This window comes from Fringilla coelebs, assembly GCF_963513975.1.
Source record: "Fringilla coelebs genome assembly, chromosome: 6".
NCBI lineage: Eukaryota > Metazoa > Chordata > Aves > Passeriformes > Fringillidae > Fringilla > Fringilla coelebs.
The window spans coordinates 53,927,815-53,952,071 of NC_140034.1; the positions used below are offsets into that span (position 1 = coordinate 53,927,815).

Here is a 24,257-nt window from a genome sequence, read left to right on the forward strand (position 1 = left end):
TTGGGATACACCTCCCTCTCACACGGAGTGGGGGGGACAAGGGTTTATTTGGATAACCGTTTTGATCACTACAAGGGCACACAGATTTTTAGGGATACACATCCCTGTAATTACTGAGGGGTGCCCAGGGGGTCCCGCAGCCCCTCCAGTATCGCTCCCAGCACTGCTGCCACTGCCACAGCCCCGGCATCAGGCTGCTCCAGCCGGGATGAGTGCACGTAACTGGCTCTGCCTGCCCCAGCTTCCATGTGCCTGGTGGCCTCCGCTGCCGCCTCTGCGCTCTGCCAGGGAAAACAGGGTGTTCTCCAGGATAATGGCAGGGATTCCCATCCAATTGTCCCACTGTCCCAGCTCTCCATACCTGGACAGCTGCTGCCAGCACTTGGAGCAGGTCAGCACCGGGACTGCGCAGGGAATGCAGAGCCTGTGCGGCTGCAAACAGCGAATCCAGCTGCAAAGAGTGGGAATTAGTCTGGGAGCCAGGGCTGAGGCCAGGTGGGAACCCCCTGGCATCCTCCTGGAAGCCCTCTCGCCTCCTGGGCTGTCCCAGCACTCACCATTGTCCGGTCCCCTGGCGCGGCTCCTCCGTACCTGTGTGGGATGCAGGGAAATTCAGGGGGGATTGGGATTCCCAGGGGGCACTGGGGTTTCACATCCCCCGGCACTGACCTCTGCATGGCCTCAATCCCGGCGTCCATGGCATCAGCCCACGCTGTGGAATCGCTGCGGCCACGCAGGCTCTGGGCAGCCGCCGTCAGGAAGAGCCCGTAGAGCTTTGGGAATACCATCAATCTCATCCTGGAAACACCGCCAGCTGTGTTCCCCCATTCCCATTTCCATTCCCATTCCCACTCACCACTCCGGAGGAGCCTCCCATGTGCTCCAGCACCACATCAGCCAGGTCAGAGAGCAGCTGAGCTGGGGCAGCCGGAGGCGGCCGGGAGCGCATCCATTCCTGGATGGCTGTGGGAATGGAAGGGATAACGGGATGGGGGGTGGCCCTGCACTCCCCTGTCCCTCATAGGGACAAGCAGGGACAGCCCTCAATCCCATAGGAAAGCAGCCACTGGATGCAGAGACATTCCAGGATACAATTACAGGAAGGGACACCCCAGGTTTCCTTAGTCCCAAGAAGGGATGTCTTGGGGAACTCACCACTCCTGGGAAGTGCCATTGGGGTAGCACTCCCCACAATTCCCTGGATAATGGCCCCCACACCCACCTTGGGCCGCCTGGGCGTGGGTGTGGCCGCAGTCCCCATCACCTGCTCCCCGATCCAGCTCATTGAGTTTTTCCTTCATATCCAGCAAGGTGCTGCACACCCGCTGCAGGACCCGCTCCACCCGCGCCGTGCTGGGCCCTGTGGAGAGGAGATGCATCCCTGAGCATTCCTAAGGGAAACTGAGGCACGGAGTGGGGGGTGTGACAAGGGACGGGAGCCCTGTACCAATTCCAGTCTCATCCTGCAGCTTCTTGGGTGGCTCTATTGGTGCTGGCACCTCCTCCCTCCGGGTGGTCGCTGGTCCCGTGAGAATGTTGGGCCATGCCATGGCCATGGTCTTGGCATCTGGAAAAGCCAGAGTGGCATGGTGGCTCAGGATCCCATTGGATCCTCACTGGCACACCCAGCAGCCAGGAATTCCACCTCCAGACATCCCACTGACCTTGTGTCCCATCACCCAGCACGTGGAAACCCCTGTGCCCCAGTCTCAGGCCACATTCCCACAGGGAACTCACCGATCAACCTGAGCAGCTCCTCATCCACCAGCATGAGGGTGAGGGACACTCCAGCCATTTCCATTGCCGTCATGAAGGATCCCACTAAGGCCCGGGCAATGTGGATCCCTTGGTTCTCTGTGGGATCCAGGATCGAGACAGGGTCATTCCAGAGCGGCCAGAGCCAGGGAATGGGATCCCAAGCTCCCCTCTGCACTCACCCAGGCAGCGCACAGCAGCTCCAGCCACAATTCCCAGCTCCAGGTAGGACAATCCACCCAGGTTGTTCACCACGAGCACCACAGAGGATCCTGCAGGACAGGGGTCAGGGTAAGACTGGGATCCAGGGGATTTGGAGGAGCACAGAGGGTCCTGGGGAGCTCACCAGGGGTCAGGGACAGGTGGGAAGCACTGGATGGATCCGTCATGTGCTTCAGCATTGTTTCCACAGCCTGATCTGCTGGCAGCACCTGGAGGGGACACGAAGGAGGGGAAGAACAGAGTGGGGAGGTCTGGGAATAGGAGGATCTAGGAATGGGGAGGAAGCAACAGAATTTCCTCCTCACCTTCATCCTGCGTACTCCAGCCTCGCCATGGATCCCTACGGAGATGGGGCCGTGTCACATCCCAGCCCTGGTGACGCCTCCCCGGGGGGGCAGGGACACTCAGACCCTCCAGGGACCCAAGAGGGACACCAAGGGGCTGCTCCTCACCCAGCCCCAGCTCCATCTCATCCTCAGCCAGCTGGAACGAGGGCTTGGATCCTGGGATGCTGCAGGGAGATAGGCTGACACCCAGGGTACCTGTGCAGGTGGGAATGTTCTGTTCAAACTGAGGGGATTTTTGGGGTTCAGGGGCTGGAGGACACAGGACAGCATTCCCATGGGATAACACAACGCACCCATGACTTTGGCAGCTGCCATCGCCTTCTTCTCGATCTCATCCAAGCTCGCTCCCTCCTCGGCCAGAGCTCCTGCCACCTGTCCCAGGCAGAGCAGGTGAGCAACCCCCCAGAATTCCCCAAATCCCCGTAAAGGTTCCCAGCAGAACCTTGTGGATGAGGATGGTGCCACAGATCCCACGGCGCCCGGCTTTCCCCGGCTTGGTGAAGGCGCAGTCGTCACCCACCACCACCATCCGCACGTCGGTCCCCTCAGCCCGTGCCCGCTCCAGGGCCATCCCAAAATTCAGCCGGTCCCCGGTGTAGTTCTTCACAATCAGGAGGATCCCAGCTGCAGGATGGATGTAGAGACCATGGGAATGATGCAGCACTGGAGGGAGGAACCCCAAAATTCCACCCCGGTGTGTTCCCAACCTGCTCCAGCCTGTGCCACGGCCCGGATGGCCGCCAGGATGCTGCCCACGGATGGGGATGCGAACATGGCTCCGGCCACCACTCCGGTCAGCATTCCCTTCCCCACGTATCCTGCAGAGAGGGAAGAAGGCTTGGCACCGTGTTTGTGGGTGGGGGGTAGAGGTGGGACAGGGGGGTCTCACCTGCGTGGGCGGGCTCGTGGCCGGACCCCCCCCCAGACAGCAGGGCCACACGGCCACGGATGGCCTGCAGGTCATCCCGAAGGGCCACCCGGTGTCCCTGGAGCAGCCGGAGCCCGGAATTGCAGGCCACCACCCCGGCCAGAGCGTCATCGGCACAGCCGGACACTGTCGTCACCAGTTTTTTGGGGATCTGTAGGGCAAATGGGGAGCGGTGGGATGGGAAAAGGAGGAATGCCAGCCCCACAGGAATGCCAACCCCCCTGCTCCGGGCTCACCTCCATGGGAGTGGAGCGCAGCACTCAGATCTGAAGATGGAATCTGTCTGCAAAGAGGGCAAGGTCCAGTCTGAAATGGACAGCGGTCTGGAGAGGGGGGGCTGGGAAGGGGGCGGGATGGGATGGTGTCTGGTGTGATGGTGATGCTATGGGGAGTGTCTGGTGGGAATGGGGCTGGCGTTGGAGCTGGCCTTGCAGTCGTCCCCAGACAGTGACACCTCCCCAGGCAGGGAACTCCTTTCGGAATGAGGCGCCAGGATGGGGCCACTCCCCCCCCGCACCCAGCCAGGCCGCCCTTTTGGGATGAGGCGCCAGGATGGGAAAAACTCTAAACAGGCCACCTTTTTGGGATGAGAGAGAACAGTGACGGCTCCCCCCCTCAAAGAAGGACCCCCTTCTGAGGCGGGAAATCAGGATGGGACCACCCCCAAACAGGGACCCCATTTTTTTTTGTGATGAGGGGACTCCCACGCTCAGGGATCTCCTCTCAGTGTAGGCCCTTAACGAATCCACACTCCCCCCTCACAGCGGGGACCCCTACCCCAGGTTTCGGGGGGCACAGAGCTGCAGGGAGGGGGCTGCACCCTCCCATGCGGGGCCCTCCCTTCGGTATACGGCGTGGGATCAGGGTGGGATCAGCGCGGGTCCCGCGGGTTTAGGGGGAGACCCCTCCGCGCATCCCCCTCCACACCTGCGCTCTGCGGGGCCCTTCAACCGCCCTTATCGGCTTCTCCTCGTGGTCCTCCCAGCGGGCTAGAGCGGCTCCTCTCGTCTGCCCCTAGCGGGCTAGAGCGGCTCCTCTCGTCTGCTCCTCTCAAGTCCTCCGAGCAGGCTAGAGCGGCCCAGTGTACCCACTTCCCGGAAGTGGCGGCGACGGCGGCGGAGAGGCCGCGCTCTCCGTTCTCCCCGGATTCCCCCGCGCCCCGCCGGGACCTCCCGGTTCCCCCAACATGTCCTACAACTACGTGGTGACGGCGCAGAAGCCGACGGCCGTCAATGGCTGCGTCACCGGTACCGCGGGGCGGGGGGTGACGGGAGCACCCGTTTGGGGCGGCGTGGGAGGGCGGTTATGGGGTACCGGGGGCTGGGGGTGCGGGGGGCACGGCGGGAGGGAGGTGCCGCGGGGCGCTGGGGGTCCCGGGGGTGTCTGGGGCACCGGCAAGGGATTGGGATTACGGGGAGGGTTTTGGGGTTCACGGGTGCGTTTTGGAGTACGAGGGGGTTTGGGAGTAGCGGGGATTTTGGTTTACCGGAGGGTTTTGGAGTACCGGAGGGTTTTGGGATACTGGGGGATTTTGGGGTTGAGGAAAGATCAAAGCGCTCCTGAAATCCATAGTAGGAGTGAGAAAGAGTGGGATTTGGGGAAGCTACGGGAGCCCCAAGAACCCTGGGAGTGCTGGGCGTGGTGGGAAGAGACCCCAGGAATGAGGATTCCTGAGGAAAGAAAAACAAGGAGTGCCGGCTGAGGGAAAGCAGTTGCTGAGAGCGTTTAGCACTGTGGAAGGAAGCTGCTGGGATTTTGGGATGCCCCAGGGAGGCTGTGTGGAAGTGCAGCCTGGCACCCCGAGGTGCCAGCTGATCCCTCCTCTGGGATTCCTCCCCTCTTTTCCCAGGACATTTCACCTCTGCAGAGGACCTGAACCTGCTGATTGCCAAAAACACCCGGCTGGAGATTTATGTTGTGACAGCCGAGGGGCTCCGGCCCGTCAAGGAAGTGGGAATGTACGGGAAAACCGCCGTCATGGAGCTCTTCCGCCCCAAGGTGGGTGCTGGCACAACAGGGAGGGAGCTGTGCCTGCCTGGGCGGGCTGGGGTGGAAATGTCCACCCCTGGAATTTGCATTGACTGTGGGTTTTTGGGGCAGGGGGAGAGCAAGGATTTGCTGTTCATCCTGACGGCCAAGTACAACGCCTGCATCCTGGAATACAAGCAGAACGGGGATAGCATCGACATCATCACCCGTGCCCACGGAAACGTGCAGGTGAGGGGGGATGCAGCACCCTGCATGGCAATGCCCTTCCCTAGGGATGGTTTTGCCTTCCTGGTGCAGCAGGGTGTTGGATTTCTGCTGCTCTGTTGGTGGTTCCTTGCTGGCTGCCAGATCTGGTATGGGTCACAGGATGTTTCCAGAGTTAGTCCTGGTCTCTGGAAGGATTCGTGGAATTCTGGGATGGTTTGGGCTGGAAAAGAGACCTTAAAGCTCATCCAGTTCTCTTCTGTGGGCAAGGACAGCCCACAGAAGGGCTATACCTGGTTGCTCCAAGCCCATCCAGCCTAGCCTGGAACACTTCCAGGGATGAGGCAGTCACAATTTCTCTGGGAAATTCATCCCAGGGCCTCATCACCTTCACAGAGAAGGATTTCTTCCCAATATCTCATCTAAACCAGCACACGAAATCCTGGAATGGTGTGATGGACAGGTGTGGTATTCACATGCCCTCTGGACAGAGAGAAGCTGTGAGAGAAGCAGAGAAGAAGGAAAACACAATTCTTATCTGGCTTGCTGTGCCTGTGTTGTGCTAACGTAGAACGCAATATGGAGATTGTTTAGCCAAAGTGAGGATGTTTTGTTCCCTTGGCCTGTCAGGGCCAAGAAGTGTGTGTGTGTGGGACAGTCACAAGAGAAGGAGAGATGAGTGCAGTTGTGAGCAAGAGTGAGTGCATGGCAGATTCAGTTTAGATGAAATGTACATAGTGTAGTATAATAAAATAATTCATTAGTAATTCATTGGCCTTCTGATGATGGAGTCAGATGCATCATTCTTTTTCTCCCTCACCAACGTCAGAGTCACTGTTGATTTACAATAGACAGGACTTAGAGATCATCTCATTCCACCCCTCACCACTGGATACCTTCCACTAGACCAGGATGTTCCAGGTTGTTTCCCTGGATTCAACTATATTCCTGGGAGACCTTGTGGAATAACAAATTAAATTTAAGGAAAATGAAAGCCTAAACTCCTTGTGATGCCAAATTTTCCCCGGGAAGCGAGTCCTGTGGGAATTTGAGGTGAAGCTGTGCGGTGTGGGAGCTCTCCCAGGTGGGGCAGTTAGAAAGGCATCTCCTCCTCAGGCTTGTTGGCTTCCCAGCTGGAATTCTGTTGGGAAGTGTGCAAGGAGCCATTCCTCACCTAAGGGCTGGCAGCTAACTCCTGTCCCTGTTTTCCAGGGATATTGTCCTGGCACTAATCACCTTTTCCTTTCCCCTCTCTCTGGAATTCTCCCTCAGGATCGCATTGGGCGCCCCTCGGAGACCGGGATCATCGGGATCATTGATCCCGAGTGCCGGATGATCGGGCTGCGCCTCTATGATGGCCTCTTCAAGGTCATCCCCCTGGATCGGGATAACAAGGAATTAAAGGCCTTCAACATCCGCCTGGAAGAGCTCCAGGTCATCGATGTAAAATTCCTTTACGGCTGCCAAGCTCCCACCATCTGCTTCGTCTACCAGGTGCCTGCTTATCCATGGATAACCCAGGTGGAGCCAAGGGCTCCCAAGGTTTTCCAAAGGCTTTTTGGAGGGCAGAATGAGGGATGATTCCAGCTCCTCCAGGTCCATGTTCCTCCATACTGCCTTTTTCCAACTCTGGGAAGGGAGGAAGCAGAGCTTTCCCACAGGATTCCTGGGCAGCTCTGCCTTGGATGGGAAATTTCCTTGTTATACCCCCCAGGAGGAGTTTAGGGATGTTTCCAGCAAGATCCACAATCAGTTGTTTCCCAGAGAGAAACTTGAGCCTTTCCTTAAAGGCAGTGGCCTGCTTGGTATTTTTGGGAGGTGATTCCAGGTGTGTAAAGAGGATTTATAACCTCTCCCATCACCCGGCTACTTATGGAAGGAGCATTCCCAGTCTTCTCTGGATGCCTTTTTGATCCAAAGAGCCTTTGCTGTTCTAATTGAGCAAGGGATTAGCTTTCCTTTAAATTCTAGCCTATCCCAAGCTTAGCTGAAATCCCATGCCAGCAGTGGCTCCATTATTCCTTGTTTGGGCACTGCTGGATCCCCCCCAAATTTCCTGAAGGGAGGAAACCACTTTGTCACCACATACCTGGAGTTTGGGGGAACAGTTAGAAAAGTGCTTTTCCAACTTTAAGGATTCCATGATCTATGTCAAAACAACTTGAACCCTTGGAGCAGGAGCAGGATGTCAGTTCTGATTCATAAACCTCTGGATTGTTTCAGTCTTTGCCTATGGAGAGGAGAATGGTTCCAAGCTGTTCCCTTGATTCTTTCTCCATTTATTACCCATTATGACAGGATTGGTCTGAATGGGACAGCAGCAGCTGGGATAATTTTTGGGAAGTTCTGAAACTACAGGGAAATATGATAAAAACCCCTGAATTCCTGAAGGTTTGCAAGAGCTGGAGGACGGGGTGATACTCCATTATGCCACTTGTTCCCAGGTTGTCAGAGGAACACAAATTCCAGAATATCAGTTCCCATATCATTGTAATATATCATTGTAATATCATTGTAAAACAATGGAAAAATGCTTCCCAGTCTTTTCCAGCACAGGGATTTCCTCAGGGGGTAATTATATATGGAAAAATTTGGGAGAGTGGTGGCATGTGGATGTGGGGGAGGATGAGGAGATGAGAGCCGCAGAAGCTCCCTGGAATGGGTGTTTTTGCAGGAAGTGAGGTGGAATTTCCTCAGTTCTGGAATCTCATCCACTTTTGTTTCTCTCCCAGGACCCCCAGGGCCGCCATGTGAAGACATATGAGGTGTCCCTGCGGGAGAAGGAATTCAACAAGGGTCCTTGGAAGCAGGAAAATGTGGAGGCCGAAGCCTCCATGGTCATTGCAGGTTGGGCCTTGTTTGTAAAAGATCTTCCCATGTTTTTCCAGGCTGGATGGCTCCTTTTTTCCAGGCAGGTTGTCTCATGTTTGTTGTGTGTCCCGCAGTGCCGGAGCCCTTCGGAGGTGCCATTATCATCGGGCAGGAATCCATCACCTACCACAATGGGGATAAATATTTGGCTATCGCTCCTCCCATCATCAAGGTGAGGGGATCCAGGACTGCAGCCCAAAAAATCCCTCCTTTCCCAGGCCTTCCAGCCAGGAATTCAAGCCCCTCTTGTCCCAGGTGTGGTCTAACAGTGCCACTTACTTGGACTTCCAGAGGTTTGGCTTCCTGGTCACCGTTTTTGGGGGCCGAGGGACATCCATGATCCCTGTGTGCCTCCTCTTTCTGTAGAGCTCTTGGAATTTTGTTTGGGCCCGAGGGGATGGGATTAATTAGGAATTAGTGCATGGTCTGGGCACAGTTCCAGGGCAGAGCCAGGTTTCATTTCAGGCAGTGGAAAACATGGATGAGCCCCTTGGAGACTTGTTCAGAGGAGAAAAGGCTTAAAGATTTTGGGACAGCAATTGGACTTGTGGGTTTTGTGGGAATAACAGGCCACTTGACACATTTAATAGGAGGAGGAAGTACCAATGGCATTGCTGAGGTGCTGTTCCAAGCTGAAAGAGGGCTGGATTTGCCATCCAAAGGTCCTTTTAAGATGGAAATGAGCACAGGTTAAATATCTTTGTGGAAGAAACAGGAATATTCATGCCTGAAGGTCTCAGTCTGCTCCTGCAGCTCTGGAATGGGTGGGATACTGGAGCTGGGAGTGTGTCACCTACACAGAACTTCTGGGGACTGGTTTGGGGCTGTTCCAGTGGAATCCTAGAATTCCCTTCTTTCCCTGCAGCAAAGCACCATCGTGTGCCACAACCGCGTGGATCCCAACGGATCGCGGTATTTGCTGGGAGACATGGAAGGGAGACTCTTCATGCTGCTCCTGGAGAAGGAGGAGCAGATGGACGGCACTGTCACCTTGAAGGATCTGCGTGTGGAGCTGTTAGGAGAGGTAGGAATCACCTGGGCCATCCCTGGCACTTGCCTGGGATTCTCCCAAATCTGGAAAGGCTCCTTTCAGGAATGAGTGGTAATTTTGGGAGCCTCACATTTGTCACAGCCCTGAACTGTTGGGGAAAGTCCCTGTAGGCACTTAAATTTACACCTCCTTCCCTTTTTTTTTTTGTGGTACTTGTACTGGGAGGAGCTTGGACTCTGGGATTCATGAAGGGATTAAATCCCCTTACCATGCCCAGGGTTTTTCTGTTGGATAACAGCTTAGTGGTGGAAGGTGTGTCTGTGTGTGTGCCAGGACCTTTCCATGCCACTGGTGGGTCACCTGCCTCTTCCCATTTCCCAGACATCCATTGCAGAGTGCCTGACTTACCTGGATAATGGAGTGGTGTTTGTTGGCTCCAGGCTTGGAGATTCCCAACTCGTGAAGGTACGTGGCAGCTCCTGGCTGTGTGTTCCCATGGGATTCAATTTCCATCAAAACCTGGAGATGTGGATACATTTTCCTGTCTTCTGCTTGCCCACCCTTCCCCTGTCCTGCTTCTTGAAAGACAGAAATTGATTCCAGTATTTATTTCCAGCTCAATGTGGACAGCAACGAGCAGGGATCCTACGTGGTGGCCATGGAGACCTTCACCAACCTCGGGCCCATCGTGGACATGTGCGTGGTGGACCTGGAGAGGCAAGGCCAAGGCCAGGTAATATTCCTGCTTTTCCCTCCTCACTGCTGGGAATTTTTGGCTGAGTGTGTCCATAAAACCATAGAATCCCAGAATGGTTTGGGTTGGAGGGGGCCTTAAGGATCATCTCATTCCATGGGCACGGACACCTTCTACTAGACCAGGTTGCTCTAAGCCCTGTCCAGCCTGGCCTTGGTGAATCTTTTGGGTCCCTTCCAACACAAACCATTCCAGGATTCCATGATTTGAGAATGGCTTCCCCATTTCCATGAGAAACGGGACCTCCCAGAGAAGAGTGGGAGAGCTTCCCAGCCACAGCTGGTAAAGTCCATCTGCTTTTCTTCCAGCTGGTCACCTGCTCTGGGGCCTTCAAAGAGGGATCGCTGCGGATCATCCGGAACGGGATCGGGATCCATGAGCATGCCAGCATCGACCTGCCAGGAATTAAAGGTGTGGGAGCTGCTCCACAGCCGGAGGGGGGACACGGTGGGCACAGATGAGGTTGAGATGTGGAATTGTGAGGAACTGTGGCCTCCTTGTTGCAGGATTGTGGCCACTGAGGTCAGATCCACACCGGGAGACAGACAACACCTTGGTGCTGTCATTTGTTGGCCAGACCAGGTAAAGGTGGGATGAGCTGATCCAGGCTCTCAGCCCCATGTTGGAGCAGGAATTAATGGGAATTCCCTTTCCTGCTCAGGGTTCTGATGTTGAATGGAGAGGAAGTGGAAGAGACAGAGCTCACAGGATTTGTGGATGACCAGCAGACGTTCTTCTGCGGCAACGTGGCGCATCAGCAGTTGATCCAGGTAAATCCAACATGAGGAGAACATGGATATGGCTCTCCTAGTGCCATGTGGATTGTGACATATCCAGGGCAGAGGTTGGAGTGCTTCCCTGAGCTGATGGGATCAGCAAACAGGATCCTGAGTTCATGTTTCTAAGAGATATGGAAAGAGGGAGATTCTTGCTGTGACACCCATCTTGGAAACACTGTTTCCTGATTTTTCCTGCCTCTCTTCCCAGATCACATCTGCCTCCGTGCGACTAGTCAGCCAGGAGCCCAAATCCCTGGTGAGCGAGTGGAAAGAGCCCAATGGGAAGAACATCAGTGTCGCTTCCTGCAACAGCAACCAGGTGGTGGTGGCCGTGGGAAGAGCCTTGTACTACCTGGAAATCCGGCCCCAGGAGCTCCGGCAGATCAGGTGAGCCCACATCCCGAGGGTTCTTGGGACGCTGGGATTTGGGACCCAGGCGGACACCTGTCCTCTCTTCTTCCTCTCAGCTGCACAGAGATGGAGCATGAGGTGGCCTGCCTGGACATCACCCCCCTGGGAGACTCCAACGGGATGTCCCCACTCTGTGCCATCGGGCTCTGGACTGACATCTCTGCCCGCATCCTGAAGCTCCCATCCTTCGAGCTGCTGCACAAGGAGATGCTGGGAGGAGGTAGGAGACTCCCAAGGGTGGCAGTGGTCACTGTCCATGTCCTGAGTGACCTCATCCATCCCTTTGCCTGCTTCCCACAGAGATTATCCCTCGCTCCATCCTGATGACGACCTTCGAGAGCAGCCACTACCTCCTGTGTGCCCTGGGGGACGGAGCTCTTTTCTACTTCGGCCTCAGCCTTGAGACAGGTGACCTTTTCCCTTCCTTTCCAGTTTTTTGGGAAAGATCTTCCTTGCTTTCTCAGCCTCATGCTCAGGGACTGGTGGCGGGCTGGAGGATTTCTCCGGCACACTGGAGGAAGGAGATAAATTCTTAAATCTGGAGTGTGCTTACCTGCAATCCTTTTTTCCTTGAGGTGTTGTGGCATATCCCAATCCCTTTTCCCTTTGAATCCAGGCTTGCTGAGTGACAGGAAGAAGGTGACGCTGGGCACGCAGCCCACAGTGCTGAGGACATTCCGCTCCTTGTCCACCACCAACGTGTTCGCCTGCTCCGATCGCCCCACCGTCATCTACAGCAGCAACCACAAGCTGGTCTTCTCCAACGTCAACCTCAAGGAGGTCAACTACATGTGCCCCCTCAATTCCGACGGATATCCCGACAGGTGAGCCCACCACGAGTTCCTGATCCGAAGGGATATGGAGGAGAGGGAGGTTCTTGCTGTCTCACCCAGTTTTCCCTGATTTTTTTTCCCACAAGTTTGGCCTTGGCCAACAACAGCACCCTGACCATTGGCACCATTGATGAGATCCAGAAGCTGCACATCCGCACTGTTCCCCTCTATGAGTCGCCCAGGTGAGGATTCCTGGGATGAGGATTCCTGGTATCAGGGTGCTCTGCTGCACAGAACAAGGGTTGGGGTGATGTTGCCATCCCAGGAGCAAAAAGACAGCTCTTGTTGCTTCCAGAGCTCTTGGAATGGTCTTTCCTGGCTCATCCACCCACATGGCTCTGTTTGTCCCACAGGAAAATCTGCTACCAGGAGGTATCCCAGTGCTTTGGGGTGCTCTCCAGCCGGATTGAGGTGCAGGATGCCAGTGGAGGCACCACAGCACTCAGACCCAGTGCCAGCACCCAGGTGAGATCCCAGGCTGGATCATCCCTATGATGTGGGGATCAGAATTCCTGATCCAGGTTTTCCTTGATGGTCCTCCTTTCCAAGGCTGTGAGTCCAGTCCCATTCCTCAGCTGGGGATGAATGGGATGGTGGGATCTCTCCAAGAGGGTGGCACAGCCACTGTTCCACCTGATCCCCTTTATTTTTGGGTGCTGCTCCTTCCATAATCCCATACCGGCTTCTGTGCAGTCTCCAAAGTTTTCCCAAGGATCCAGCTCTGGAAACCAGCTCTTTTTAAACTCAGATTAACACCATCACTCAGCCCTGCAGGAGCAGGGAGCGTGTCCCTTTACTCATTCCTTGCTCCACCTGTTCTCCCATCCCTTTTCCCACTCACTGGCTACCTGAGGCTGTGTGGATATCCCAAGTAGCACTGGGATGTGATGGATTTTCCTGTTTCCCAGGCCTTGTCCAGCAGCGTGAGCACCAGCAAGCTGTTTTCCAGCAGCACAGCTCCACATGAGACATCCTTCGGAGAGGAGGTGGAAGTGCACAACCTGCTTATCATAGACCAGCACACTTTCGAAGGTACCTGTCCCATCCCAAAATCCAGCTTTTCCCATCCTGGAGAAGCCCTGAGAAGCTTCAGCCAAAGCATTTTCCTGTAGGAACATCAGCCATAAGGTTTAGGGAAGACCAATTTTTGATGGCACAAGGTGGTGGGGAGTAAAGCAGGGAATCTCTAGGATGTGTCTTTAGCTTTCAGTTTAAGGACTTTGGGATCCCAGTTGTTCCTACCTGTCCCACTTTTTTTTTTCCCCCAGTGCTCCATGCTCACCAATTCCTGCAAAATGAGTACGCCCTCAGCCTGGTCTCCTGCAAGCTGGGAAAGGATCCCAACACCTACTTTATTGTGGGCACTGCCATGGTGTATCCTGAGGAAGCGGAGCCCAAGCAGGGCCGGATCGTCGTCTTCCACTACTCCGATGGTAAGAACAAGGTGTTCTCACCTGGAAAAATCCAGCTTATTTTGGTGGGAGATCAGGGATGAGCTCCTCAAGCCCCAGAGAGCTTGTGTCACAGGAGCAAGCAGTTTTTCCCAAGGAACGTGTTGTCAGGAACTGTAGGTGCTGTGCTCCCTTTTCCCCCTGCCTCCTAGAGATGCCCAAGAATCCCTCACCAGCCCTGGATTTTGGGATTTGCTTTCCATGTCACTTGTGCCCCTCAGAGACAGTATTTTTAGGAAGCAAAATTCAGGCCAGCTCAGCTGAACCCCCTTGACTTCCTACTCTTTGGATAAACAACCCAAGTAATGCCTGGCTTTATTCCAGGGAAGCTGCAGAGCTTGGCTGAGAAGGAGGTCAAGGGAGCTGTGTATTCCATGGTGGAATTCAATGGGAAGCTGTTAGCCAGCATCAACAGCACGGTAGGCAAGGCCCTGACTTTTTTTTGGGAGCGTGCTTGTGGATCTGGATGTCAGCCAGGTGTCTGTTGAGGAGCATATCCCAGCTCCTATATGGAGAATCCCGATCCGTGTCCCATCCCACAGGTCCGCCTGTACGAGTGGACAGCAGAGAAGGAATTGCGCACGGAGTGCAACCACTACAACAACATCATGGCCCTGTACCTGAAAACCAAGGGGGATTTCATCCTGGTGGGAGACCTCATGCGCTCCGTGCTGCTCCTGGCCTACAAACCCATGGAAGGGAATTTCGAGGAGGTAAGGAAGCGGTGCCAGGAATCAATTCTGACGGCTCTGGGCACAGGGAATGGTGTTGGAGGGGATAAGAGGAGGAGTTTGGCTTGAGTGGATAAGGTTTGACATGGATCCCTGTGGTTTCTGGAGAAATGGATCCCTCAGTTTCCAGGGAACTGGCTGTGGGAAGAGCAGCTGGTGCCTGGTGGGTGGGAGGTGCCATCTGGGATGCCTGGTGTCCACTTGGAATGGCGGTTTAAATTGCTGCAGTGGCTTTGGCATAGGCTGCTCCACGCTTTCCCAGGATGTTATCCAAGTGCCACTTGGTCTAGGACCATCTCCAGGAGTGCCTTTCCTGCTCAACTGCTTCCTGGAGCAGAGAGGGACATGCTGGATCCCGCCTTGCTCCTGAATATTGGTGTTGGGTGGGATGAGGATGCAGGATCCCAGGCCAGGCCACCTGGACACAGCATGTCCCTTCTTGGCCCCTTCCAGATTGCCCGGGATTTCAATCCAAACTGGATGAGTGCCGTGGAGATCCTGGATGATGATAATTTCTTGGGAGCAGAGAATGCTTTCAATCTGTTCGTGTGTCAGAAGGACAGGTAAAGTGGTTGGGATGGGGATGGAATGTGACATGACAGCACATGCTGGGAGGGATGGATTATGGGATCCTCAGGAAAACTGGAGGAGCATTCCCAGCTATTGGGAGCAAAGGAAAGTTTTGGAGTGCCCCCATCTGGGACTGATGTTTGGGATTCCAGCGCGGCCACGACGGATGAGGAGCGGCAGCACCTGCAGGAAGTGGGATTATCCCACCTGGGAGAGTTCGTCAATGTCTTCTGCCATGGATCCCTGGTCATGCAGAACTTGGGAGAGACTTCCACGCCCACCCAGGGATCCGTGCTCTTTGGCACTGTCAATGGAATGATCGGTAAGGAGCGGGGGCTGAGGATTCCCTGCAGAATCCTGGAATGGTGTAGGTTGGAAAGCTCATCCAGCACCACCCCCTGCCACATTCCCATGACCGTTATTCCTGTGCAGGCCTGGTGACATCCCTGTCAGAAAGCTGGTACAACCTGCTCCTGGACATGCAGAACAGGCTCAACAAAGTCATCAAGAGCGTGGGGAAGATTGAGCATTCCTTATATCCTTAAGCATTCCAGCCAGGAGCTTGTGCTGGTTGGAGTTTACCAGCTGGAAAGGGTGGGAACGGGTTTGCCATTGCCCTGAGCAATCTTGGAATTAAAGATGGGAAATCTCTCTGAGATCACAGAATCCAGCCATTCACCCAGCACTGCCATCCCACCATTAACCATGTCCAGGGCTGGTGTTATTCCCTGTGGATTTGGCTCCTTGACAGTGGCACCTGGAGATCGTTCCACACCGAACGGAAGACGGAACCAGCCACGGGATTCATCGATGGAGATTTGATCGAGAGTTTCCTGGACATCAGCAGGCCCAAGATGCAGGAAGTGGTGGCAAACCTGCAGGTGAGCTTGGGAATGTGGCCTTGCATCCTTCAAGGATCTTGCTCAGGAATCCAGGCTCAGTAAATCATGGAATTGTATAGTTATGGAATGGTTTGGGTTGGAAGAGACTTAAAGACATCTCCCATTAGACCAGGTTGCTCCAAGCTTTGTCCTACCTGGCCTACAACACTTCCAGAGATGGGGAAGCCACAGCCTCTGTGGGAAGTGCTAAATCCACACCTTCCTGAATGATCTGGGAATGTTTTTTGGCACCTGCCAATGTCTCCAATGCCTTTTCCTCCCTGTGCAGATCGACGATGGAAGCGGGATGAAGAGGGAAGCCACCGTGGATGACCTGATCAAGATCGTAGAGGAGCTGACCCGGATCCATTAGCAGGACTCGGGATTGTTCCCTACCCCTACCCTCCACATGGAGCAAGGGAATCCTTCCCCAGCTGTGCCCAACACTGGCAGCAGTGGCTGGAGGGGGACGGAATCTCACAGGGGAAGCAGCTTGTTAGGAATTTGGGGAGGTGTCAGTCATCTCCTGCTGGGATTTATGGATTCTGCAGAATTGGCTGGGCCCAGAACTTTCCCTTTCCTTGGGTAATCCCCTGGGATCTAATGCCCTCGCCTGGATTCCCTTTTCCCTGGTGTCCTTAGATACTTTGTTACTTTTTTGGCTTTTGGTTTCGCTTTTGATCCGGGTTTTTTTTTTTGATTCCTTGTGTTTTTTTGGAAGAGGAATCAAAGCTGGAGGAGCAGCCGAGGCTGGAGTCGAGCGGGATAACTCTCTCTCCATAGGATCCATGCCTTGCTCAGGGAGGGAAGTTCTGGGAAGTTTAAGCTGTTGCTGATTTTGGAGTTTTACCAAATAAAGTAGTCCAAGACGAAAGATCTTTGTCCTGAGGAATGATGATATCCGTGTCCTCGGCTCTGGGATCTTGGGGACACCTGTTTTCCGGGTGCATTTTTCTGGCTTTTCTTGGATTTGTAGGAAATTTTAGTTCCTTCCCTGGTTGCCAGTGGCACTGTGAGTGCCTTGAGAGGCAGATTGTAATGGAATTTTTTGGGAAAGCTGGATTTTCCGGCCTCTGGCTATCATTAATAGTTCTCGTGGTCTCCCACCTCCTTCACATCTCTCATGGAATTTGGGGGTTATTCTGGATTTTACCATGCTCTCTCCAGCCTGGATCTCCCCTGTAGCCCCTGGTTAAGTGCTCCCAAAGTCCCATTCCATGCAGGTTTTTCCCAAATCCTTCCCTCCCAGAGACAGCTCGGGCTGGAATCATCGCTGGCTCCCGCTTCCATCCCGTATTTTCAGAGGAGACCGCAGGGACAAGGCTATATTTGGACATCTCTTCCGAGAGCTGGGGGAGCAGGGAGTGACCTTGGACTCTGTGCTGCTGCTTTTATTACCTCAGGCTCTGTTTACCTGCCTGGAGCAGCCTGTTCCCAAATTTTGGGTGGCCCAGGGAGCAGCACAGCCCAGGTACTGGCAGCGCTCTTTTTTCCCACCAAAACTGGAGGTGGTCGTGCCAGGTGGCACCCTGCTTTTTATGGGATAAAACTGCTGCTGGCTAGGGCTGGTTCATTGTTTATCCACTGCCACTGGAGCTGCTTCCCAGGCATTTGGGATCACATTCCCTTAGGACAGGAGCTTCTCATGGCTGCATTGGGTTCCTAAAAAACAGTGTGACCCCCCCCACCATGGTTTTTATTTGGAAGGGGTCTGTGTCTTGCCTGGGTGATCCCAGCCCTTGGCAGGATTTTGTGGGGAGAAATCCCTGCTGGATTGGGAATTTTGGAGGCAGCAGCGCCTTTTGCTCCATGGGGTCAATCATTTACCTGCCTCCAACCTTTGGTTCATTCCCTGCCCTGGGATGGGGGCATGGGGCCGGTGGGAATCTGGGGGTCACCAGAGTGGGGTGTCCCGCAGCATCCCTTTCCCTCCTGGATGCATCCCACCATCCCGGCTCCACTTGGCCCCGTTCTCCGCCGCGTGGGTCCCCGTGCAGGGCTGGGAAAGCGGCCCAGCGCCTCCAGGAGTAGGAGCAGGAGGAGGAGGGGTGGGGAGAGGCCATGGCGGATCTTTGCCAGATGTGGGAAAGGAGAGAAGGGGGGACGCCTTTCCCGCTGCTTCCCAAACCTAGGGGGGACCCCGTTCCCCGACGCGCAGCCAGGGCAGGAATGGCCGGGATGCCACCACTCGCCGCAGTTGAACGGGACAACCTTGGGGTGACCCCACGCCCCCCGTGTGGGTTTGGGGGGGGGTGGGTGGGTGCCGCTGGCGACCCCCCCCGCTCTCGCCCCCCTCCAATCCCGCATTGTTCCCGGCTCGGCGGGAGGAGGAGGAGCAGGGCCAAGGGCCAGCGGGAAGGCAGGCGGGAAGGCGGGCGCCGGGACGTGCTGGAGCCGCCTGTCATGTTGGTGGAGCTGCTCTTCCAGGCTGCCTGTGTGTCCCTGTTCCTCTCCAGCGGCCAGGGCAGGGTGTATCCCGCGAGGAAGAAGCCGGCCAGCTTTGCCGTGGAGAGGTAGCTGGATTCCCCTCTTTTCCTTTTCCCTCTTCCAGCTGCACCTGGGATGGGCAGCCTGCCGAGCTCCGGCTATCCCTGCCTCCCGGTGCAGGAGGGCTTGGCCGGAGGGGTCCCAGCCGGAGGGGCTGGTACCCCACAATTCCCTCCCTCTTCCCGGGTCCAGGGGAGCATGACGCTGCTCCCCGCATCCCTGTGCTTCTCCCTTCATCCCTGCCCTTCTCCCCACTTCCCTGTCTTGCTCCCCGTATCCCTGTCCACCCGGGGGGTGCTTCTGCCGTCACCACGTGCTGGGATGTTCAGGATGGCTGGGAAGTGGTTGTCCCCTCTCTGTCCCACCTTATCCTACCTTCCTCTGATCCGTGCCATGCTCTGCTTCCCGGTACATGGGCACATCCTGACTGCTCCAGTTGTCCTCCTGTCCTCACATTCCTGGGACCTTTGCTCCATGCAGGGGGCTCGGGATAGGGTGGCCTCAGGCTCTGGTGTCCCACAGGCGCCGCGTGGGGCCCCACGTCTGCTTCCCAGGCTCTGGCAGCGGATGTTGTCCTGGCTGGATGCTGTCTCCGGGCAGCGGGAAGTGCACCCTGCGTGAGTACAGGGGTCTGGGGGGCTTGTGGGGATCCTGTTCCCATTCCCAGAGCTCCTGTTCCCATTCCCACAGCGCTCTGCTCCTTTGGCTGCGGTGGTGGTTCCTGCATCGCTCCCAACCTTTGCATGTGCCCGGATGGAGAGCAGGGAATCACCTGCCCAGGTACTGAGAGAAGTGGCTATGCCAGATGCCCTTCCCTCTCCACACCCACAATGAATCCCAAGGGATGGAGATGGCCACAATCTCATGGGCACCATGCCCAACCCTCTTCCCTCTCCATGCCACAAATCCCAGCAGACGGACGTGACCGTGGCTCCTTGTCACCTCTCCGTGGCACTGTCCCCATCCCTGGGGGATCCAGGGCGTGGGATGGGAAGCGGATGGTCCTAGGGTGGCATGGGTACCCCGTGGACGCCATGTCCATGTTGCAGAACCACCAGGGACTTGCGGAGAGTACGGCTGTGACCTGTCCTGTAACCACGGCGGCTGCCAGGAGGTCGCCCGCGTGTGTCCCATTGGCTTCTCCATGGCCGAGACGGCCAACGGCGTCCGCTGCACCGGTGAGCGGGAGGGGTATATCCTGATGGGTATGGTGAGTGGGAGTGGTATATCCTCATGGGAGTGGGCATCCCCGTGGTGCCCACGCCCCAAATCTGACCGTTCCCTGGGTCCCCCTAGACATCGATGAGTGCCAGAGCGCGGCCTGCGAGGGGACGTGCGTGAACACGGAGGGAGGCTTCGCCTGCGAGTGCGGAGCTGGCCGGGAGCTCTCTGCTGACCGCCGCAGCTGCCGCGGTGCGTGGGGTCCCAGGGGGTGGCTGGGGCTCCCAAGGGATCCTGACCCTCATCCCAACCCCCAGACACGGATGAATGCCAGGCCACGCCGTGCCAGCACCGCTGCGAGAACAGTGTTGGCAGCTACCGCTGCTCCTGCCGGCCTGGATACCACCTCCACGGGAATCGGCATTCCTGCGTGGGTGAGCACTGGGATGGGGCTCTTCCCATCACTCCCAGGGGATGGAGATATCCCTGAGACCCTGAACACTATGCCACACCCCCTTCCCTCTCCATGCCATGAATCCCAAGTGATGGAGGTGGTCACTGAGCCCCTGCATGTATGCTTAACCCTTATCCCTCTCCATGCCACGAATCCCAAGGTATGCAGCTGGCCTTGAGTCTGTGGGCACTGTGCCAGACCCCCTCCCTTCATCGTGCCACAAATCCCCAGGGATGGAGGTGTCCATCAGCCCGTGACCACAGTGCTGCCACCTCATCCTCATCCCTGTGTGGGCCATGCTGAGGGCCCATCCTGGTCCTCCGGACTCTTTCCTGGGCCACATGCCAGGGTGCAGCACCTCCAGCCACATTCCCTTATCGTGCAGATGTGGATGAGTGCCGGCGGCCTGGCATGCGCCGCTCCTGCCAACACAGCTGCCACAACATTCCCGGCAGCTTCCGCTGCTCCTGCCGCCCCGGATACCGGCTCAGCGCAGACAGGGTGTCCTGTGAAGGTATCCATGTCCTTCTCTGGGCTGGAGGAGCAGAGTGGGATGCTCCCATCTCCCTGCCAGCCCCAAGTGATGTCTCTGCCTTCCTGATTTCCTTCCTAGGGTACCCCAAATCTATCCTGGCCCCATCGCCCATCCTGCAATCCCTGCAGCATCCACCCACCCTTGTTCTGCTCCCTCCTGGCTCCCACCTGCTCCCAAGGGGCTCCCCCTCTCCCCACCTCCCTGTGGCAGCTCCTGGTACCCAGTTCCCTCCCTCCTCCCCATCCCTGTCCCCTGAGCCATCCCCACGTGCCATGGAAGCCCCTGGCACCTCCATCCCACCATCCCGTCATTGTTGGCACCGGGGAATCTCTCGGGAGCCCGGCAGTCGCTGGACAGAGCCAGGCTGCCAGAGCTGCACCTGCCAGGTGAGCATCCACACTCCCACCCCTTCCCATGGCACCATCCCAACCTGGGATGAGCCACCACATGTCCTGGCAGGGGGGACAAGTCCTCTGTGACACAGTGAGCTGCTCCGTTCCCTGCTCCCACCCACTTCCCACTCCGGCTGGGGGTTGTTGCCCTACCTGCACGGGTGAGTCCTGACCCCCTGATCCCACCAATTCCCAGGATGGCCCCCCTTGAATTCCCAGGGGGACACCCCTGACCCCCATGGCTTACAGGGTGCCTGCACGAGGGAGTGGCCAGGGCCGAGGGCGATGTCTTCTCCCCATCCAATGGGAATTGCACCATCTGCGTCTGCTTGGTGAGCTGGATTGGGATGGGAGAATCCCCCCTCAACCCTGGGAACCTCCCAGCACTGGAGACCCTTATCCCTGGGGACCCTCATCCTGCATCCTGGCTCAACCATGGATTGGGATGCTCTGGAGCTGATGACACCCTCCCCTCATCCCTCCATGGGGAATCAAGGTCCCCTTTCCCAGCCCCACGTTCCCCTCCACAGGCCGGGAATGTCTCCTGCCTCTCCCCGGAATGTCCCCCAGGATCCTGCCCCAGCCCCTCTCCAGCTGACTGCTGCTCCTGCAGTCCAGGTGATCCCAGGACCCCCAGTCTGGGGGCATGAGTACCCCCAGGCTGGGCTGGGGGTGAGGGAAGAGCTGTGCTTGGCTCTCCAGCGCCACTCCTTTCCCTTTTCCCAGAAAAGTGCAATTTCCGGGGACGCACATATGCGCACGGAGCCCGGTTCAGCCTGGATGGGGACGACTGCACCACCTGTGTCTGCCAGGTGGGTCCTGGATGTCCCCAGGGATGGGGATGCCCAAAGCTGGGAGGTCCCCAGAGATGAGGATCCCCGGGGATACTCCAGTGCTTCCCAGTACCTACTGGGGGCATGCCAGCTTCGCTCGGGGCTGATGGTAGGGACAGCAGGTGACCCATTCCCGTGTCCCCAGGGAGGAGAGGTGGAATGTTCCTTCACTCCCTGCCCCATGCTGGATTGTCCCCAGCACCAGCGGCAGCTGGGTCCCGGGCAGTGCTGCTCCACCTGCCGGGACCCTCCAGCCCCTGCCGGTGAGTCGGGATGAGTGACACAGCTGGGAATGGGCAGGGAGGGGCAGGGAGAGGGATGAGGGGGAAAAGCTGGGGGAAACGGGAATGGCATGGCATGGGAAGAACAGCTGGGATAGAGGATGTGGGGGACACTTGGGGATGGGGAGAGTGGGATGTTGGGACATTTGGGGATGTGATGTGGGGAAGGGCAGGGTGGGATGAGGGGGGACAGCTGGAGAGAGGGAGGGTGGGATGTGGGGGACACAGGTAGGATGTGGGGATACTTGATGATAGGAAGGGTGGGAGATAGGGAATATCTAGGATCAGGAAGGGTGGAATATAGGGAACCCCTGGGGACAGGAAGGGTAGGTTTTACACGACAGCTGGGAACAGGGATCCTACCCAGGTTGCTTCCTGGATGACAACGGTGTGGAGTTTCCCGTTGGACAGATCTGGTCTCCGGGCGATCCCTGTGAGTTATGCATCTGCCAGGTGAATGAGAACCTGCTCTGCTTCATTCCCTCTTCCCTATCCCTGCCCCAGCGCACGGCTCCTGCTCCATTCCCGCCCTCAGGATGCCCGTGGCCTGTCAGGCCCCAAATCCCCCAAATCCGGCGGGTTTGGGAATCCCGAGGTGTCTGTCAGGGTGTTCCCGCCTGCAGGCAGACGGCTCCGTGAGCTGCCAGCGCACGGATTGTGTGGAGACGTGTCCTTATCCCATCCGCATTCCCGGGCAGTGCTGCCCCGACTGTTCCGCAGGTGAGGGCGCGCCCGGAATTCCGGGATTCTGAGCCGCCCGGGGACCGCCTGAGCCCCTCTCCCCGCAGGCTGCACCTACATGGGGAGGATCTTTTCCAACAACGAGACCTTCCCGTCGGCGCTGGATCCCTGCCTGAGCTGCATCTGCCTGGTGAGGGCTGGGCCGGGCATTCCCAGAGGATTTGCAGCTCCTGCCCCGTGGGCTGAAGCCCCGTTTTTGGCTCCGTTGCAGGGAAAAGCTCCGGGGGCGCTCCGGGGTTCCTAACGCCGGGCCCTCGCGGGTCTCTCCCGTCTCTCGCAGCTGGGCTCGGTGGCCTGCTCGCCTCTGGAATGTGCCATCGTGTGCTCCTACCCCTTCCACCCCGAGGGTCGGTGCTGCCCTGTCTGTGAGGGTATGAGCTGGGGCGGGTCCCCAAAATCCCCCTGAACCTCCCCAAAATCTCCCTGAGTCCCCCAAAACCCCCTCTGGACCTTGGTCCCTGCAGACTGCAACTACCAGGGAAGGAAGGTGGAGAACGGCCAGAGCTTCATTCCCGAGGGACAGCCCTGTACCCGCTGCACCTGCCAGGTGAGACATCCCGCCCATTCCCATGGGATGCCTGTGTCCACGGTGCCTGTGCCAGTGTCATTGGATCCCAGCAAGCGCTGGGCTGGCTGATGCCTGTTTTTCCAGCTTGGAGAGGTGAGCTGTGAGAACAGGCTGTGCCCCCACTCCTGCTCTGAGCCCCACACACTGCCCGTGGGCTGCTGCCCATCCTGCCCAGGTAATGGGATTCCCGGATCCATCCCCAGGCACTTGGATGTGCCCCCTCCGGACTGGGGGTCCTGGGAAAGAGGTGGGTGCTGACCAAAATCCTCCCTCTGTCAGCCACAGACATCCGGCTCCTGCTGCAGGGCAGTGACCTGTCCCCATCCTCATCCCCATCCTCATCCCAGTCCCTATCCTCACCTCCACCCTCATCCCAGTCCCCAGTCCCTGAAGATTTACCTCCTGGCACCCCTCAACACCGCCGCTACCGCCTGGCCCAGCTCCTGCTTCCATCCACACTCCCCCCTGGCCCCTCTCCAGGGATTTTGGGGGCTGGGATGCCCCCTCCAACCACTCCAAGTCCCTCTGGATACCCCTTGGCACCCACTGCACCTCCTGATCCCCTCTGTGAGGCCACAGGCTCCCCCGATCCCATGGGCAGCCCCGAGGCTCAGGGACCCCCCAGGAATGAGGATCCCTCTGCAGTGCCATCGGACAGCCCCAGGTTCCAGGCGCCAGGTGTGCCTGGAACCCCGTGAGGAGGAGAAGGAGGATGAAGGAAAGGAGGAAAAGGGGGTCTGCAGGACCAGCAGGCCTGGCCCTGGGGAGGGAGCAGCTGTCCCCCTGCCACCAATAAAGTCACTCTGGTATTTATTCCCTGTCCCCTCATCCCTGCACACCCCAGCACGTGGAGCCCTGGGGCTTGTTCTCTGGGAATTTTGGGATGAGTGGCTTTCCAGAATGATGAGGGCAGTGCTGGATGTGTTCAGCCCACTCACCCTGAATAGGGTTTGGGGACAGGAGGGACATGTCCTGCCCCAAGTCCCCCAGGCTGGGAGCTCCTCAGGGATGAGCAGAGCCACATCCAGGCTCCCATCCTTGGGGCACAGGGCAGGTGCAGCTGAGGGTGGCACCAGGGACACACCACA

General features: G+C 57.2%; 3 protein-coding genes across 5 annotated transcripts; 2 read left to right on the plus strand and 1 right to left on the minus strand.

Moving 5' to 3' along the window:
- Nucleotides 1-4: 4 nt before the first annotated feature.
- On the minus strand, nucleotides 5-4,257 carry TKFC (triokinase and FMN cyclase). Of its 3 annotated transcripts, none has more exons than XM_084207611.1 (18): nucleotides 4,180-4,257; nucleotides 3,489-3,531; nucleotides 3,214-3,403; nucleotides 3,032-3,142; nucleotides 2,767-2,948; nucleotides 2,618-2,696; nucleotides 2,430-2,519; nucleotides 2,283-2,317; nucleotides 2,102-2,186; nucleotides 1,938-2,027; nucleotides 1,738-1,854; nucleotides 1,448-1,567; nucleotides 1,223-1,360; nucleotides 857-963; nucleotides 670-773; nucleotides 558-591; nucleotides 362-451; nucleotides 5-281 (listed from the first exon to the last, which is right to left on the minus strand). In XM_084207611.1, exons 2-18 carry the CDS (start codon nucleotides 3,492-3,494, stop codon nucleotides 111-113), a joined length of 1,749 nt encoding a protein of 582 aa, XP_084063737.1. In that variant the 5' UTR covers nucleotides 3,495-3,531; nucleotides 4,180-4,257; the 3' UTR covers nucleotides 5-110. The 3 variants fall into 3 exon arrangements, with proteins under 3 accessions (XP_084063737.1, XP_084063735.1, XP_084063736.1); XM_084207609.1 differs by having other exon boundaries at nucleotides 3,489-3,535; nucleotides 4,180-4,254; XM_084207610.1 differs by having other exon boundaries at nucleotides 3,489-3,558; nucleotides 4,180-4,196.
- Nucleotides 4,258-4,353: 96 nt separating this feature from the next.
- On the plus strand, nucleotides 4,354-16,585 carry DDB1 (damage specific DNA binding protein 1). The gene is made up of 27 exons (XM_084208559.1): nucleotides 4,354-4,499; nucleotides 5,102-5,250; nucleotides 5,353-5,469; nucleotides 6,718-6,939; nucleotides 8,178-8,292; nucleotides 8,391-8,488; nucleotides 9,182-9,340; nucleotides 9,689-9,772; nucleotides 9,924-10,040; nucleotides 10,370-10,472; nucleotides 10,568-10,643; nucleotides 10,723-10,831; nucleotides 11,049-11,227; nucleotides 11,308-11,471; nucleotides 11,552-11,659; nucleotides 11,868-12,075; nucleotides 12,171-12,266; nucleotides 12,438-12,549; nucleotides 12,993-13,116; nucleotides 13,353-13,517; nucleotides 13,860-13,954; nucleotides 14,078-14,248; nucleotides 14,720-14,829; nucleotides 14,989-15,158; nucleotides 15,269-15,371; nucleotides 15,594-15,717; nucleotides 16,007-16,585. Exons 1-27 carry the CDS (start codon nucleotides 4,439-4,441, stop codon nucleotides 16,088-16,090), a joined length of 3,423 nt encoding a protein of 1,140 aa, XP_084064685.1. The 5' UTR covers nucleotides 4,354-4,438; the 3' UTR covers nucleotides 16,091-16,585.
- Nucleotides 16,586-18,120: 1,535 nt separating this feature from the next.
- Nucleotides 18,121-23,867, plus strand: VWCE (von Willebrand factor C and EGF domains; the record flags this gene model as incomplete). The annotated part of the gene is made up of 20 exons (XM_084208732.1): nucleotides 18,121-18,230; nucleotides 18,727-18,821; nucleotides 18,895-18,984; nucleotides 19,254-19,382; nucleotides 19,501-19,617; nucleotides 19,683-19,799; nucleotides 20,184-20,333; nucleotides 20,433-20,740; nucleotides 20,814-20,907; nucleotides 20,996-21,078; nucleotides 21,277-21,364; nucleotides 21,473-21,558; nucleotides 21,725-21,842; nucleotides 22,228-22,313; nucleotides 22,484-22,580; nucleotides 22,649-22,731; nucleotides 22,882-22,972; nucleotides 23,066-23,148; nucleotides 23,254-23,344; nucleotides 23,449-23,867. 20 exons carry the CDS (start codon nucleotides 18,121-18,123, stop codon nucleotides 23,865-23,867), a joined length of 2,535 nt encoding a protein of 844 aa, XP_084064858.1.
- Nucleotides 23,868-24,257: the final 390 nt, after the last annotated feature.

Excerpts from the sequence above, each read along its gene's own strand:
- TKFC (XM_084207611.1), bottom strand. Across the intron at positions 1,568-1,737 it reads GGAGCTGCTCAGGTTGATCG|ATGCCAAGACCATGGCCATG; the intron begins GTGAGTTCCCTG and ends TGGCTTTTCCAG. Across the intron at positions 774-856 it reads TGGGAGGCTCCTCCGGAGTG|CTCTACGGGCTCTTCCTGAC; the intron begins GTGAGTGGGAAT and ends GTATTCCCAAAG.
- DDB1 (XM_084208559.1), top strand. The coding sequence starts at position 4,439 with ATGTCCTACAACTACGTGGTGACGGCGCAGAAGCCGACGGCCGTCAAT. Across the intron at positions 10,473-10,567 it reads CGACCTGCCAGGAATTAAAG|GATTGTGGCCACTGAGGTCA; the intron begins GTGTGGGAGCTG and ends TCCTTGTTGCAG. Across the intron at positions 13,117-13,352 it reads AGACCAGCACACTTTCGAAG|TGCTCCATGCTCACCAATTC; the intron begins GTACCTGTCCCA and ends TTTTTCCCCCAG.